The sequence below is a fragment of the Ranitomeya imitator genome, chromosome 7 (assembly GCF_032444005.1).
Source record: "Ranitomeya imitator isolate aRanImi1 chromosome 7, aRanImi1.pri, whole genome shotgun sequence".
NCBI classification, from domain to species: domain Eukaryota; kingdom Metazoa; phylum Chordata; class Amphibia; order Anura; family Dendrobatidae; genus Ranitomeya; species Ranitomeya imitator.
This window is the reverse complement of record NC_091288.1, coordinates 176337957-176350484: the sequence shown is the minus strand read 5'-3', so window position 1 is coordinate 176350484 and position 12528 is coordinate 176337957. Positions and strand designations below refer to the sequence as shown.

At 43.5% G+C, this 12528-nt stretch overlaps 1 protein-coding gene across 3 annotated transcripts in view; it reads left to right on the top strand.

Moving 5' to 3' along the window:
• The window catches only part of SNX29 (sorting nexin 29), a 597835-nt gene that overhangs the window by 41833 nt on the left and 543474 nt on the right, over positions 1-12528 (top strand). For all 3 annotated transcript variants that reach the window (XM_069734084.1, XM_069734083.1, XM_069734082.1), the window contains 3 exons: positions 696-876; positions 2947-3017; positions 4482-4730. In XM_069734084.1, the coding sequence (XP_069590185.1) occupies positions 696-876; positions 2947-3017; positions 4482-4730 (501 nt within the window). The remainder of the gene's footprint in view (positions 1-695; positions 877-2946; positions 3018-4481; positions 4731-12528) is intronic.

Sequence of the window (12528 nt, the reverse complement as noted above, 5' to 3'; positions counted from 1 at the left end):
CAATCATGTACACTACCTCTCTATTCATTCTAATAGGAGCGCCAAAGATTTTTGAGTGCTGCTCTTGGCAATCTCCGAATGTCTCAGGTTGTCCTCTACTTTAACATTGATGACCTATCTCTAGGATAGGTCATCAGTGTCTGATTGGTGGGGTTCCGACACACGGTGTTCTCCGCCGATCAGCTGTTCTCAGTGTTGGTGTGGCCAGAACTGCACAAATACGGAGCTGCAAAGCAATATATTGATTCAACTCAATAGCGGGCGGATGTGCAGTATACGGCCGAGGCCACTATACAGTAGATGGAGCTGTGTAGCTCCTTATCTGGTCAGTCCTGGCTGCCGCTGACATTGAGAACAACTGGTTCAAACAGGTGGTCCGAATCCTAGCGATCGGGTGGCACAATTGATAAGGTAACTGTGCAATTCCAGACAAATAGTATGCATGGGTCCTATAAATTAGAATGGATCCGTGGGTCCCTCACGGCACGTCCTATGATTGCTCAGACATGGCTTTATGGAGAAGTGTTCCAGTTTTATCTGACACTAGCGCACGGTTTCATTCCGATATGCAGCCATATGATAGTTTCTGTTATAAATCCTCTATAAAAAATGTGCCCTTTTGATATAAAACAGTGTGGCCTTTTGACCTTAGAGGACCAGTAGAAGCAGTAATGTTTATTTCTTTTTTTTTCTAGAACCAGTATTTTGGGTGTACGTGAAGGAAATACTAAACAAGCACGAACTTCAGAGATTCTACGCCTTGAAGAACATAAGCACTGATATCGGGAGGGGACGCGCCTGGCTGCGATGTGCCTTGAATGAACATTCCCTGGAGCGTTACGTACATATGCTGCTCGCAGATCCAAACAGACTTAGGTAACGCTCCGATCTGCCGACCTCTTCGAAAAAAAAAAGTTTTATTGTTGTAAACAATGTTGATCAAACAATTCACATCAAGCAAAGGAATTTAGGTCAGTCTGCTCTGATGAAAGGATCAGAGGGAATTTATTGCTGACAATATTATTAAAGGGAACCTGTAACATGATTCCTGCTGCCCGAACCATGAATTAGAGACTGACTTTCTTCTTAAAAACTTGTACGTTTGTTTTAGGTTTCAACTTTTTAGAGAAAAATAAACGTACATGTTTGTAAAGAGATGGTCTCTCATTCATGGTTTGGGGAGCAGTAATCGCATGACAGATTCCCTTTAATGTAGTATCAATATTTGTTCCAGATGTGCACATTTTAATTAATAGATCATCGAATAATAATAAGTTCTACAATTGGATGTGTTGAAAAAAAATGTTCTTGTGCTGAGATAATCTTATAAGTGTATGCCTGCATTGTACTGTGTAGTAGCTGTGTTCGACCATGCACAGCTGCTGTAGTTCATTGTCCGCTCCTAGCCGGGGGAGGGGGGCTTCGGTGTGTGTGTGTGTGTGTGTGTGTAAATCATTTAGCGAGTGAGCAAACAAAACAGTATACTTCCTGAGGTAATGTTTACCCTACCTGTTTTGACACAGGAGTGAGTTTTTCTGCTATTTTTCCAGCTCTCTGAGTTCATCATAAATCAAATCCATGACGTAGAACCTCTGGCGGCCATCAAGCTTATATGTCACTGAGTTAATTTATGATGAACTCACAGGACTAGTGACACAGCAGAAGCACTCGCTCCTGTGATAGAACAGGCAGGGAAGTTAGTTCCTTGAGAAAGTAGCAGCTGTGTTGTGTCTGTATACTCGCTTATCATATTTAACTTATGCTCCCCCATGCCTGGCCAGTAGTTCTGGTATGTGCCGACTATGAGCTGGAGCAGCTCTGCATGGTCTGTCACAGCAGATAACACCGTACATGGCAGGGGCACATTTACAAGATTATTTCAGCACAGGAAAGTTTTTTTGCTGCTTGAACCATGAGTAGTGTGAACCTTATACTGTTTGCAGCCACGTAGGTTTTACTCTGAAATTCTGCAGAGTTTCAGAGACCACATACATTGAAAAGTCTACTGGGTACTTTGTCACAGATGTTTAGTCCGACGCCAGACCCTGGTGGCATCTCCCCACTTCACTTCCCTGGACTGATGGGTCTTACTATATTTCCATACGAAGAACCTTGGGGTGCAGAACAAGTCACCGGCGTCCAGGCTTGGACTAGTCATCTGTGATGCATAGTTTCCAGACGAGTTTTCAAAGTCTGTTTTTTTCTGAAACACTGCATCATTTCATAGTTACGTGGCTGCCATAATGCAACCAGTACCTGATTATTGCTCCTGGAGGTTCGTGCACCATTAATCGCATGATTGTTCCATTTAAAGCCCTGCCGGATGTCATCACTGTTTGTTCCCTGATCCCAGTAATACACTTAGCAGCGGCCGTGTTCTGCTTTCCCCTGGGTTGCTCTGGTCCTGCTCCGCCATCTTGTAACCGCAATCCCTGACTCACCGGAAGTGTCACAAGTTCTCGTTGTAAGTCCATGAGCGCCTCGTTCTGGATCTCATAGACTTACATTGAGTTGTGACTTCTGCTCTGCTCTGCCCAGCAAACACTGGAGCAATCCGGTGGGTCACAAACGTCTGGAGACCAACTGGAGATCTGAAGACAGTGGCTCATAAGTACATTACTATGGACAAGGAACAGACATAATTGATATGTCTTAGGGCTGAAATAAGAAAAAAAGCAAGAAAAAAAAAAACGTCGGAGTGGTTCTCTAAATAGTTAAAATGCTGATTGTCACCAGTTTTTTTTCATAAACTTGGAAGAAATGGATGTTTGGATATTAGAACCATGTCTGCCATCAGATAGAAGGCAGGAACCTATATACAGAATATCTTCTAGTATATTATTTTCTGGCTTCGGATAATATATGTCTTTGATGTTGAATTGGATTCTAAGCTTTTATTATGCTGCAAGCTATTTGTCTTCCATTTCTCCTCTTATTGATTTGCAGTTTCTTCTATGAAGACTGGTCATTTGTGTTAGATGAGGAGCGTTCCAGCATGCTCCCTACCATGGCAGCTGGTAAGTCTGGGTTACTCTGATTACTAGTGAGGATCAATATTACAGCAATGTCATTTCATTTTTTTAAGGGATGTAAGGCAAAATCTCTGCTCTGTGATTTCCGTCACTGGAAAATGTCCTACCGAGTTCGTGCTGCCTTGAACCTTGTGTCCATGATTTCTAGTGGCAGAAATCTCTGTATCGACCATAAGATTCCAGCAATTTACTGGTGGTTTTCAGAAGCAGAATGCCATATAAATGTATCTTGGGCCAGGGCAGACCTAAATTTAGGCAGTAAAACGTCCCCTTTACTATACATGTACAGTGGAAAGTGAAGATGTTTTCTTGTAGGACATGACACAACAGCTGTGACCAACTTCATTTGTTTGGGAAAACGGACAGTTTTTAGAATTTTTTGCCTATGTGTTTATTGCTGGGTTTAGATTGCCACACGTCTTGGGCTCCAGGATAACACTATGGATGGGTTAGCCTCAGGACAGGCCATCAATATAAGGTTGGTGGGGGTCCGACTCTTGACACCCTCAATAAGCTGTTAGGAAGAGGCTGCGACACTTGTTCTAGCGCTGCGTGTCTACACCGCTTAGCGTACCTGCTCCTTCTACTTATGTGTCGTTCCGTTCATTTCCATAGTGCAATATCCAGCACAGTCATTGCCAACTAGATGGCGGACAGAGAAATGTATGCATTGCACAAGTGCCACAGCCTCTTTAAATATGCTGATTGGCGAGAATATCAAAAGTCAGACCCCTACTGATGTGATATTTGATCCTTAAAGACCCCCAATACACCTTAGATGGCTGTCAGCCGAAAAATGATTTGGTTAATAGTTCTGTTGGCCACTATGTCTCCTGACTCCCTGATACCCAAGAGCACACGCTCAGCCGAGTGCCCGCTCAGCCGAGTGCCCGCTCAGCCGAGTGCCCGCTCAGCCAAGCACTCCTGTGTTCTCTATGAGAGAAGCACATCAGCAGCTTATCTCTGGGAGAACAAAAGTCTTGGTTTTCTGAATTCAGACATGCCAGACCCATAATCATCTGTTCGTAGTCTCCATATGCATTAGACGGTCAGCTGAACCCATTGATACACATCTAATGTGTATGGGGGGCTTAAGGAGAGGCCATCAGTATGGTGATCCCAGGAAACTCCTTTAAAATACGGACAACCAATTGTTGGTTCCCATCCTTCTTCCCCGACTCCTTCCCTCCCATGGATGCAGGATGAGAAGTGGCTGCCAGCGTTCTCTTATGTCTCTTATCTAAATGGACAGGGGAAAAAACAAACCTGTGAAATTTTGATTTCCTCTAACATTAGCCACAGGAGGTATTGGGATGTCCCATAGACCCAAGGTCACCATCGGCTAACGCCACCAAAAATCAATCTGATCCACCATGATAACTGTCATGTAATGGCCAACTTATGGCTGACTTCTAGAGAGAGTTGATTTCTCGTATCTCATATTTTAAGGTTTGAACTCAATCCTGTTTGCAATCAACATCGATAACAAGGATCTTAATGGACAAGCAAAAACAGCTCCCACAGTTTCTCACCTTCTGAAGGAGTCCACTCAAAATGTCACCTCTAAACTCAAGGAATCCACACAAGGCGTCAGCACTCTCCTACGAGAGATCACATCATCTTCTGCTGTTTCTATTTTAATCAAACCAGAGCAGGACTCGGACCCTCTGCCTGTACTTTCCCGAAGTCTGACATCAGGTGAGTTTTATGATAATAAAAGAAGATCTTAAGCAGTTTTCTCAACTTGTCTTCAGGATCGCACCCCTCCCCTGCCTCTCTCAGCTTCTTGCTTGCAGGAGGGTGGAGCGCCTGATTGACAGCTATGACTAGCTCCACTTGCTTGAGCCATGCGCTATCTGATGCTGCAGTCAGAGTCACATTTACTGCTGCAGCATTATAGGAGCGCGGCTGCATTGTAGGAGCGGCAGCTGCATTGTAGGAGCGGCGGCTGCATTGTAGGAGCGGCGGCTGCATTGTAGGAGCGGCGGCTGCATTGTAGGAGCGGCAGCGGGGTTGTAGGAGCGGCGGCTGCATTGTAGGAGCGCGGCTGCATTGTAGGAGCGGCGGCTGCATTGTAGGAGCGGCAGCTGCATTGTAGGAGCGGCAGCTGCATTGTAGGAGCGGCGGCTGCATTGTAGGAGCGGCAGCTGCATTGTAGGAGCGGCAGCTGCATTGTAGGAGCGGCGGCTGCATTGTAGGAGCGGCAGCGGTGTTGTAGGAGCGGCGGCTGCATTGCAGGATCGACAGCTGCATTGTAGGAGCGCAGCGGTATTGTAGGAGCGCGGCTGCATTGTAGGAGCGGCAGCCGCATTGTAGGGGCGCAGCTGCATTGTAGGAGCGGCAGCTGCATTGTAGGAGCGGCAGCGGTGTTGTAGGAGCGGCGGCTGCATTGCAGGATCGACAGCTGCATTGTAGGAGCGCAGCGGTATTGTAGGAGCACGGCTGCATTGTAGGAGCGGCAGCCGCATTGTAGGGGCGCAGCTGCATTGTAGGAGTGGCAGCTGCATTGTAGGAGCGGCAGCGGTGTTGTAGGAGCGGCGGCTGCATTGCAGGATCGACAGCTGCATTGTAGGAGCGCAGCGGTATTGTAGGAGCGCGGCTGCATTGTAGGAGCGGCAGCCGCATTGTAGGGGCGCAGCTGCATTGAAGGAATGCAGCGGCATTGTAGGAGCACAAGCAACACCAAAAATAATGCTTTACAAAAGTGATCATTAAACAAATAATGTTTATTATTAACAATAAATAAAAAAACGTACAAAGGTTTATAAAGGAATAAAAGACCAATGGGGAGTAACACAGTACAGGAAAAATGGTGGGTATGGGCTAAATACGGTATCATATATAATGCCTAATAAAGAGGGGTACAATATAAATATTATAAAATGCCCATATCAATACATACAATTAAAATAACTGTGCATACAAATGCTACCAAAGTACCATAAATCTGCTTAGTCCATGAGAATAACCAGAACACACAAATATACAGAGTATAATACACATACAGTAAATAATTCATGTAGACATAGTGAGTTTACAGTATTATGATTTCAGAAAAAACCATGGCTAGTGAAGATGAATAAACAGAAAGTGATATGAACAAAGCCCACAAACAATATGCATAAATAGTGTTTACCTGATAGAAGCAGCAAGCCAGGGATCCACCAGACCCGACGTGCGTTTCTTTATTGAAAGCTTCGTCCTGGGGACGATTTTGAATTTCTGTCTCTAAGAAGAACAGACTTTCTTGAAATTTATGAGGGCATCTCCTAAACATGTATTAAAAGGCATGATGCATACTTCTGTATCACACACATCCAGCAAGATGGTAAGATTGATTTCTGTGCCTTTATCACTACATGTAGAACAGAAGTGTCTGATGCAGAATTTGGTAAGACCCCTGAACCATTTCATCACTTCCAGTGGTCTTTCGGTCTCTTGGTCCTCCATTCAGTGGCCTTAGTGGTTGGGAGATTTGTGAACAGGATGTCATCCCTTCTGGTCCCGGTGTAGAGACCACTTGGGTGGTAGCACTGGACTACCAGAGGCTTGAAGTTGTATCATTATCACTTTCTTCTGGTCACTAGCAAACTCCTAAAAGTTAAAGGGGTTGTTTGGTTGTCTGATATTGATGATCTGTCCAGGCGAAAGGTCATCAATACCCGATCACCTGGGGTCCAACACCAGGCACCTTCACCGATCAGCTGCTTTCAGTAATGACCGATTTTAAACATTGAGCAGACCTGGAACAAACAGCACTCTACGCTATACAGTGATCGCTGCCAAAAAGTGCCACTTAACTCCTATTCACTTTAGTAGGAGCTGAGCTGCAGTACCAGAGTCCGTGCGCTATACCATGTACAAGGCCGTTCTGTTCAGCGTCATTCACCGTTCACATCCAGCTGCTGCGAGAACTAATAATCCGCTTATCGGTGTGGATGATAAATGTTGGATCTGGAAAAGAGTCTCTATAACTTTTAGTTTATTGAATGAATGAAATCTCTGCTCACTGTGGGCTTCGGAGTCCCGTGGGTGGAGTGACTCATTGATTGACAGCAGCGTTACCCTTATGAAAGTACAAACAGACATAGCCATCAATCACTAAAGGATAGGTCATCAGTATCAGAAGCCTGGACTACCCCATTGATGCTTCTCTACAGTTTTTGCAAAAAAAACCCAGCAGAACAAAATAATGTAGAACTGTTACTTATGTGTACAGATCCTAATATATAACATATGAAGCAGTTGGTAAACTGTGATTGGTTACTGCTAGTGATGAGCGAACGTTCTCGGATAAGGTGTTTTCTGAGCATGCTCGGGTGCTAACCGAGTGTCTGCGGCGTGCTCGAATAATATGTTCGAGGCCCCGCAGCGGCATGTCTCTGCAGTATAAAAGGAACGCAGGGGCACTGAGGATGGCCCGTTCTAATAATCCTGCCAGCTTCGGAGCAGAGCTTACAAGCTTGTTTGTAAAAAGCTTGTAAGCGCTGCGCTTCTTTCAGAATAGATCATCCAGCGCTGATAGACTGCAGAGGTCGCCGGTAACCCAGGCATCGAGCAGTCAACGGTGGAATTAAAAATTCTTCTGTTTTTGAGAACAGAGATGATTTTTGATAAGAATCAAATTACGGTATGATTATTTGTTTTTCCAAGCACTTTGCAAATGCAACTACTTCTGGCATTGAGATAACCCCTCTACATTTTTATTTTATTGAAGCAAGTTTGGTCTGGTAGATTACACTATGAAACAAATTATTATTTATTTTTTGTTCCTGGGTCCAAAGTGTGTTTTCCTAACCCGTTATGCCTAAAACAAATAGAAAATAGTTGTTGTTCCACAAATACTTTCCTTCTGTGATCAGGACAATGAAGACTACTCAGTATTGAATACGAATGGAGAATTTTCCTGAAAACAGACAAATTTCAAAATGTCATTGTCCTGATCACAGAAGCAAATTTTTTGTGGAACAACAACTATTTTCTATTTTTTTTAGGCATAACGGGTTAGGAAAACACACTTTGGACCCAGGAACAAAAAAAAATAAAAATTTGTTATAGTGTACCGTAATTTCCTTTTTTTTGACACAATATATATTTGAAATTTTTCTTTGCCTGTGGTCATAAAATCAAAGTTTGTGCTGAATGAAGTCGTTTTTCCATAGTCTTTAACCCCTCTGTGACCTTAGACGTACTATCCCGTCGAGGTGCCCTGGGCTTATCTGACCCTGGACGGGATAGTACGTCATAGCCGATCGGCCGCGCTCACGGGGGGAGCGCGGCCGATCGCGGCCGGGTGTCAGCTGCTTATCGCAGCTGACATCCGGCACTATGTGCCAGGAGCGGTCACGGACCGCCCCCGGCACATTAACCCCTGGCACACCGCGATCAAACATGATCGCGATGTGCCGGCGGTGCAGGGAAGCATCGCGCAGGGAGGGGGCTCCCTGCGTGCTTCCCTGAGCCCCCCGCAGCAACGCGATGTGATCGCGTTGCTGCGAGGGTCTCCTCACCTCCCTCCCTGCTCGAGCCCCGGATCCAAGATGGCCGCGGATCCGGGTCCTGCAGGGAGGGAGGTGGCTTCACAGAGCCTGCTCAGAGCAGGCACTGTGAAGCCTGCAGTGCTGCAAGTCAGATCAGTGATCTGACAGAGTGCTGTGCACACTGTCAGATCACTGATCTGTGATGTCCCCCCCTGGGACAAAGTAAAAAAGTAAAAAAAAAATTTTCCAAATGTGTAAAAAAAAATAAAAAAAATATTCCAAAATAATGAAAAAAAAAAAAAAATATTATTTCCATAAATACATTTCTTCATCTAAATAAAAAAAAAAACCAATAAAAGTACACATATTTAGTATCGCCGCGTCCGTAACGACCCGACCTATAAAACTGTCCCACTAGTTAACCCCTTCAGTAAACACCGTAAGGAAAAAAAAAAAAAAAAAGAGGCAAAAAACAACGCTTTATTATCATACCGCCGAACAAAAAGTGGAATAACACGCGATCAAAAGGACAGATATAAATAACCATGGTACCACTGAAAGCGTCATATTGTCCCGCAAAAAACGAGCCGCCATACAGCATCATCAGCAAAAAAATAAAAAAGTTATAGTCCTGAGAATAAAGCGATGCCAAAATAATTATTTTTTCTGTAAAATAGTTTTTATCGTATAAAAGCGCCAAACCATAAAAGAATGATATAAATGAGGTATCGCTGTAATTGTACTGACCCGAAGAATAAAACTGATTTATCAATTTTACCAAACGCGGAACGGTATAAACGCCTCCCCCAATAGAAATTCATGAATAGCTGGCTTTTGGTCATTCTTCCTCACAAAAATCGGAATAAAAAGCGATCAAAAAATGTCACGTGCCCAAAAATGTTTTCAATAAAAACGTCAACTCGTCCCGCAAAAAACAAGACCTCACATGACTCTGTGGACCAAAATATGGAAAAATTATAGCTCTCAAAATGTGGTATTGCAAAAAATATTTTTTGCAATAAAAAGGGTCTTTCAGTGTGTGACGGCTGCCAATCATAAAAATCCGCTAAAAAAACTCGCTATAAAAGTAAATCAAACCCCCCTTCATCACCCCCTTAGTTAGGGAAAAATAAAAAAAAATGTATTTATTTCCATTTTCCCATTAGGGCTAGGGTTAGGGCTAGGGTTAGGGCTAGGGTTAGGGCTAGGGTTAGGGTTAGGGCTAGGGTTAGGGCTAGGGTTAGGGCTAGGGTTAGGGCTAGGGCTAGGGTTAGGGCTAGGGTTAGGGCTAGGGCTAGGGTTAGGGCTAGGGTCAGGGTTAGGGCTAGGGTTAGGGTTAGGGTTAGGGCTAGGGTTAGGGCTAGGTCTAGGGTTAGGGCTAGGGTTGGGGTTAGGGTTGGGGCTACAGTTAGGGTTGGGGCTAAAGTTAGGGTTAGGGTTTAGATTACATTTACAGTTGGGAATAGGGTTGGGATTAGGGTTAGGGGTGTGTCAGGGTTAGAGGTGTGGTTAGGGTTACCGTTGGAATTAAGGTTAGGGGTGTGTTTAGATTAGGGTTTCAGTTATAATTGGGGGGTTTCCACTGTTTCGGCACATCAGGGGCTCTCCAAACATGACATGGCGTCCGATCTCAATTCCAGCCAATTCTGCGTTGAAAAAGTAAAACAGTGCTCCTTCCCTTCCGAGCTCTCCTGTGTGCCCAAACAGGGGTTTACCCTCACATATGGGGTATCAGCGTACTCAGGACAAATTGGACAACAACTTTTGTGGACCAATTTCTCCTGTTACCCTTGGGAAAATACAAAACTGGGGGCTAAAAAATAATTTTTGTGGGAAAACAAAAAGATTTTTTATTTTCACGGCTCTGCGTTATAAACTGTAGTGAAACACTTGGGGGTTCAAAGTTCTCACAACACATCTAGATAAGTTCATTGAGGGGTCTAGTTTCCAATATGGGGTCACTTGTGGGGGGTTTCTACTGTTTAGGTACATTAGGGGCTCTGCAAACGCAATGTGACGCCTGCAGACCAATCCATCTAAGTCTGCATTCCAAATGATGCTCCTTCCCTTCCGAGCCCTCCCATGCGCCCAAACGGTGGTTCCCCCCCACATATGGGGTATCAGCGTACTCAGGACAAATTGGACAACAACTTTTGGGGTCCAATTTCTCCTGTTACCCTAGGGAAAATACAAAACTGGGGGCTAAAAAATAATTTTTGTGGGAAAAAAATTTTGTTTTATTTTTATGGCTCTGCATTATAAACTTCTGTGAAGCCCTTGGTGGGTCAAAGTGCTCACCACACATCCAGATAAGTGCCTTAGGGGGTCTACTTTCCAAAATGGTGTCACTTGTGGGGGGTTTCAATGTTTAGGCACATCAGTGGCTCTCCAAACGCAACATGGCGTCCCATCTCAATTCCTGTCAATTTTGCATTGAAAAGTCAAACGGCGCTCCTTCCCTTCCGAGCTCTCCCATGCGCCCAAACAGTGGTTTACTGCCACATATGGGGTATCAGCGTACTCAGGACAAATTGGACAACAACTTTTGAGGTCCAATTTCTTCTCTTACCCTTGGAAAAATAAAAAATTGGGGGCAAAAATATAATTTTTGTGAAAAAATATGATTTTTTATTTTTACGGTTCTGCAGTATAAACTTCTGTGAAGCACTTGGTGGGTCAAAGTGCTCACCACACCTCTAGATAAGTTCCTTAGGGGGTCTACTTTCCAAAATGGTGTCACTTGTGGGGGGTTTCAATGTTTAGGCACATCAGTGGCTCTCCAAACGCAACATGGCGTCCCATCTCAATTTCTGTCAATTTTGCATTGAAAAGTCAAACGGCGCTCCTTCCCTTCCGAGGTCTCCCATACGCCCAAACAGTGGTTTACTGCCACATATGGGGTATCAGCGTACTCAGGACAAATTGGACAACAACTTTTGGGGTCCATTTTCTCCTGTTACCCTTGGTAAAATAAAACAAATTGGAGCTGAAGTAAATTTTTTGTGTAAAAAAGTTAAATGTTCATTTTTATTTAAACATTCCAAAAATTCCTATTAAAAACCTGAAGGGTTAATAAACTTCTTGAATGTGGTTTTGAGCACCTTGAGGGGTGCAGTTTTTAGAATGGTGTCACACTTGGGCATTTTCTATCATATAGACCCCTCAAAATGACTTCAAATGAGACGTGGTCCCTAAAAAAAAATGGTGTTGTAAAAATGAGAAATTGCTGGTCAACTTTTAACCCTTATAACTCCCTAACAAAAAAAAAAATTGGTTCCAAAATTATGCTGATGTAAAGGAGACATGTGGGAAATGTTACTTATTAAGTATTTTGTGTGACATATCTCTGTGATTTAATTGCATAAAAATTCAAAGTTTGAAAATTGAGAAATTTTCAAAATTTTCGCCAAATTTCCGTTTTTTTCACAAATAAACGCAGGTACTATCAAAGAAATTTTACCACTATCATGAAGTACAATATGTCACGAGAAAACAATGTCAGAATCACTGGGATCCGTTGAAGCGTTTCGGAGTTATAACCTCATAAAGGGACAGTGGTCAGAATTGGCCTGGTCATTGACGTGCAAACCACCCTTGGGGGTAAAGGGGTTAAACATAAGCAGTTGAAATATTACACTTGGAAGCAAGGAACAAAAATTGTGTTACATGGTGTTATATATTTTCTGCTCTTTTTAACCCCTTCAAGACCCAGCCTATTTTGACCTTAAAGACCTTGCCGTTTTTTGCAATTCTGACCAGTGTCCCTTTATGAGGTAATAACTCAGGAACGCTTCAACGGATCCTAGCGGTTCTGAGATTGTTTTTTCGTGACATATTGGGCTTCATGTTAGTGGTAAATTTAGGTCAATAAATTCTGCATTTATTTGTGATAAACACGGAAATTTGGCGAAAATTTTGAAAATTTCGCAATTTTCACATTTTGAATTTTTATTCTGTTAAACCAGAGAGATATGTGACACAAAATAGTTAATAAATAACATTTCCCACATGTTTAC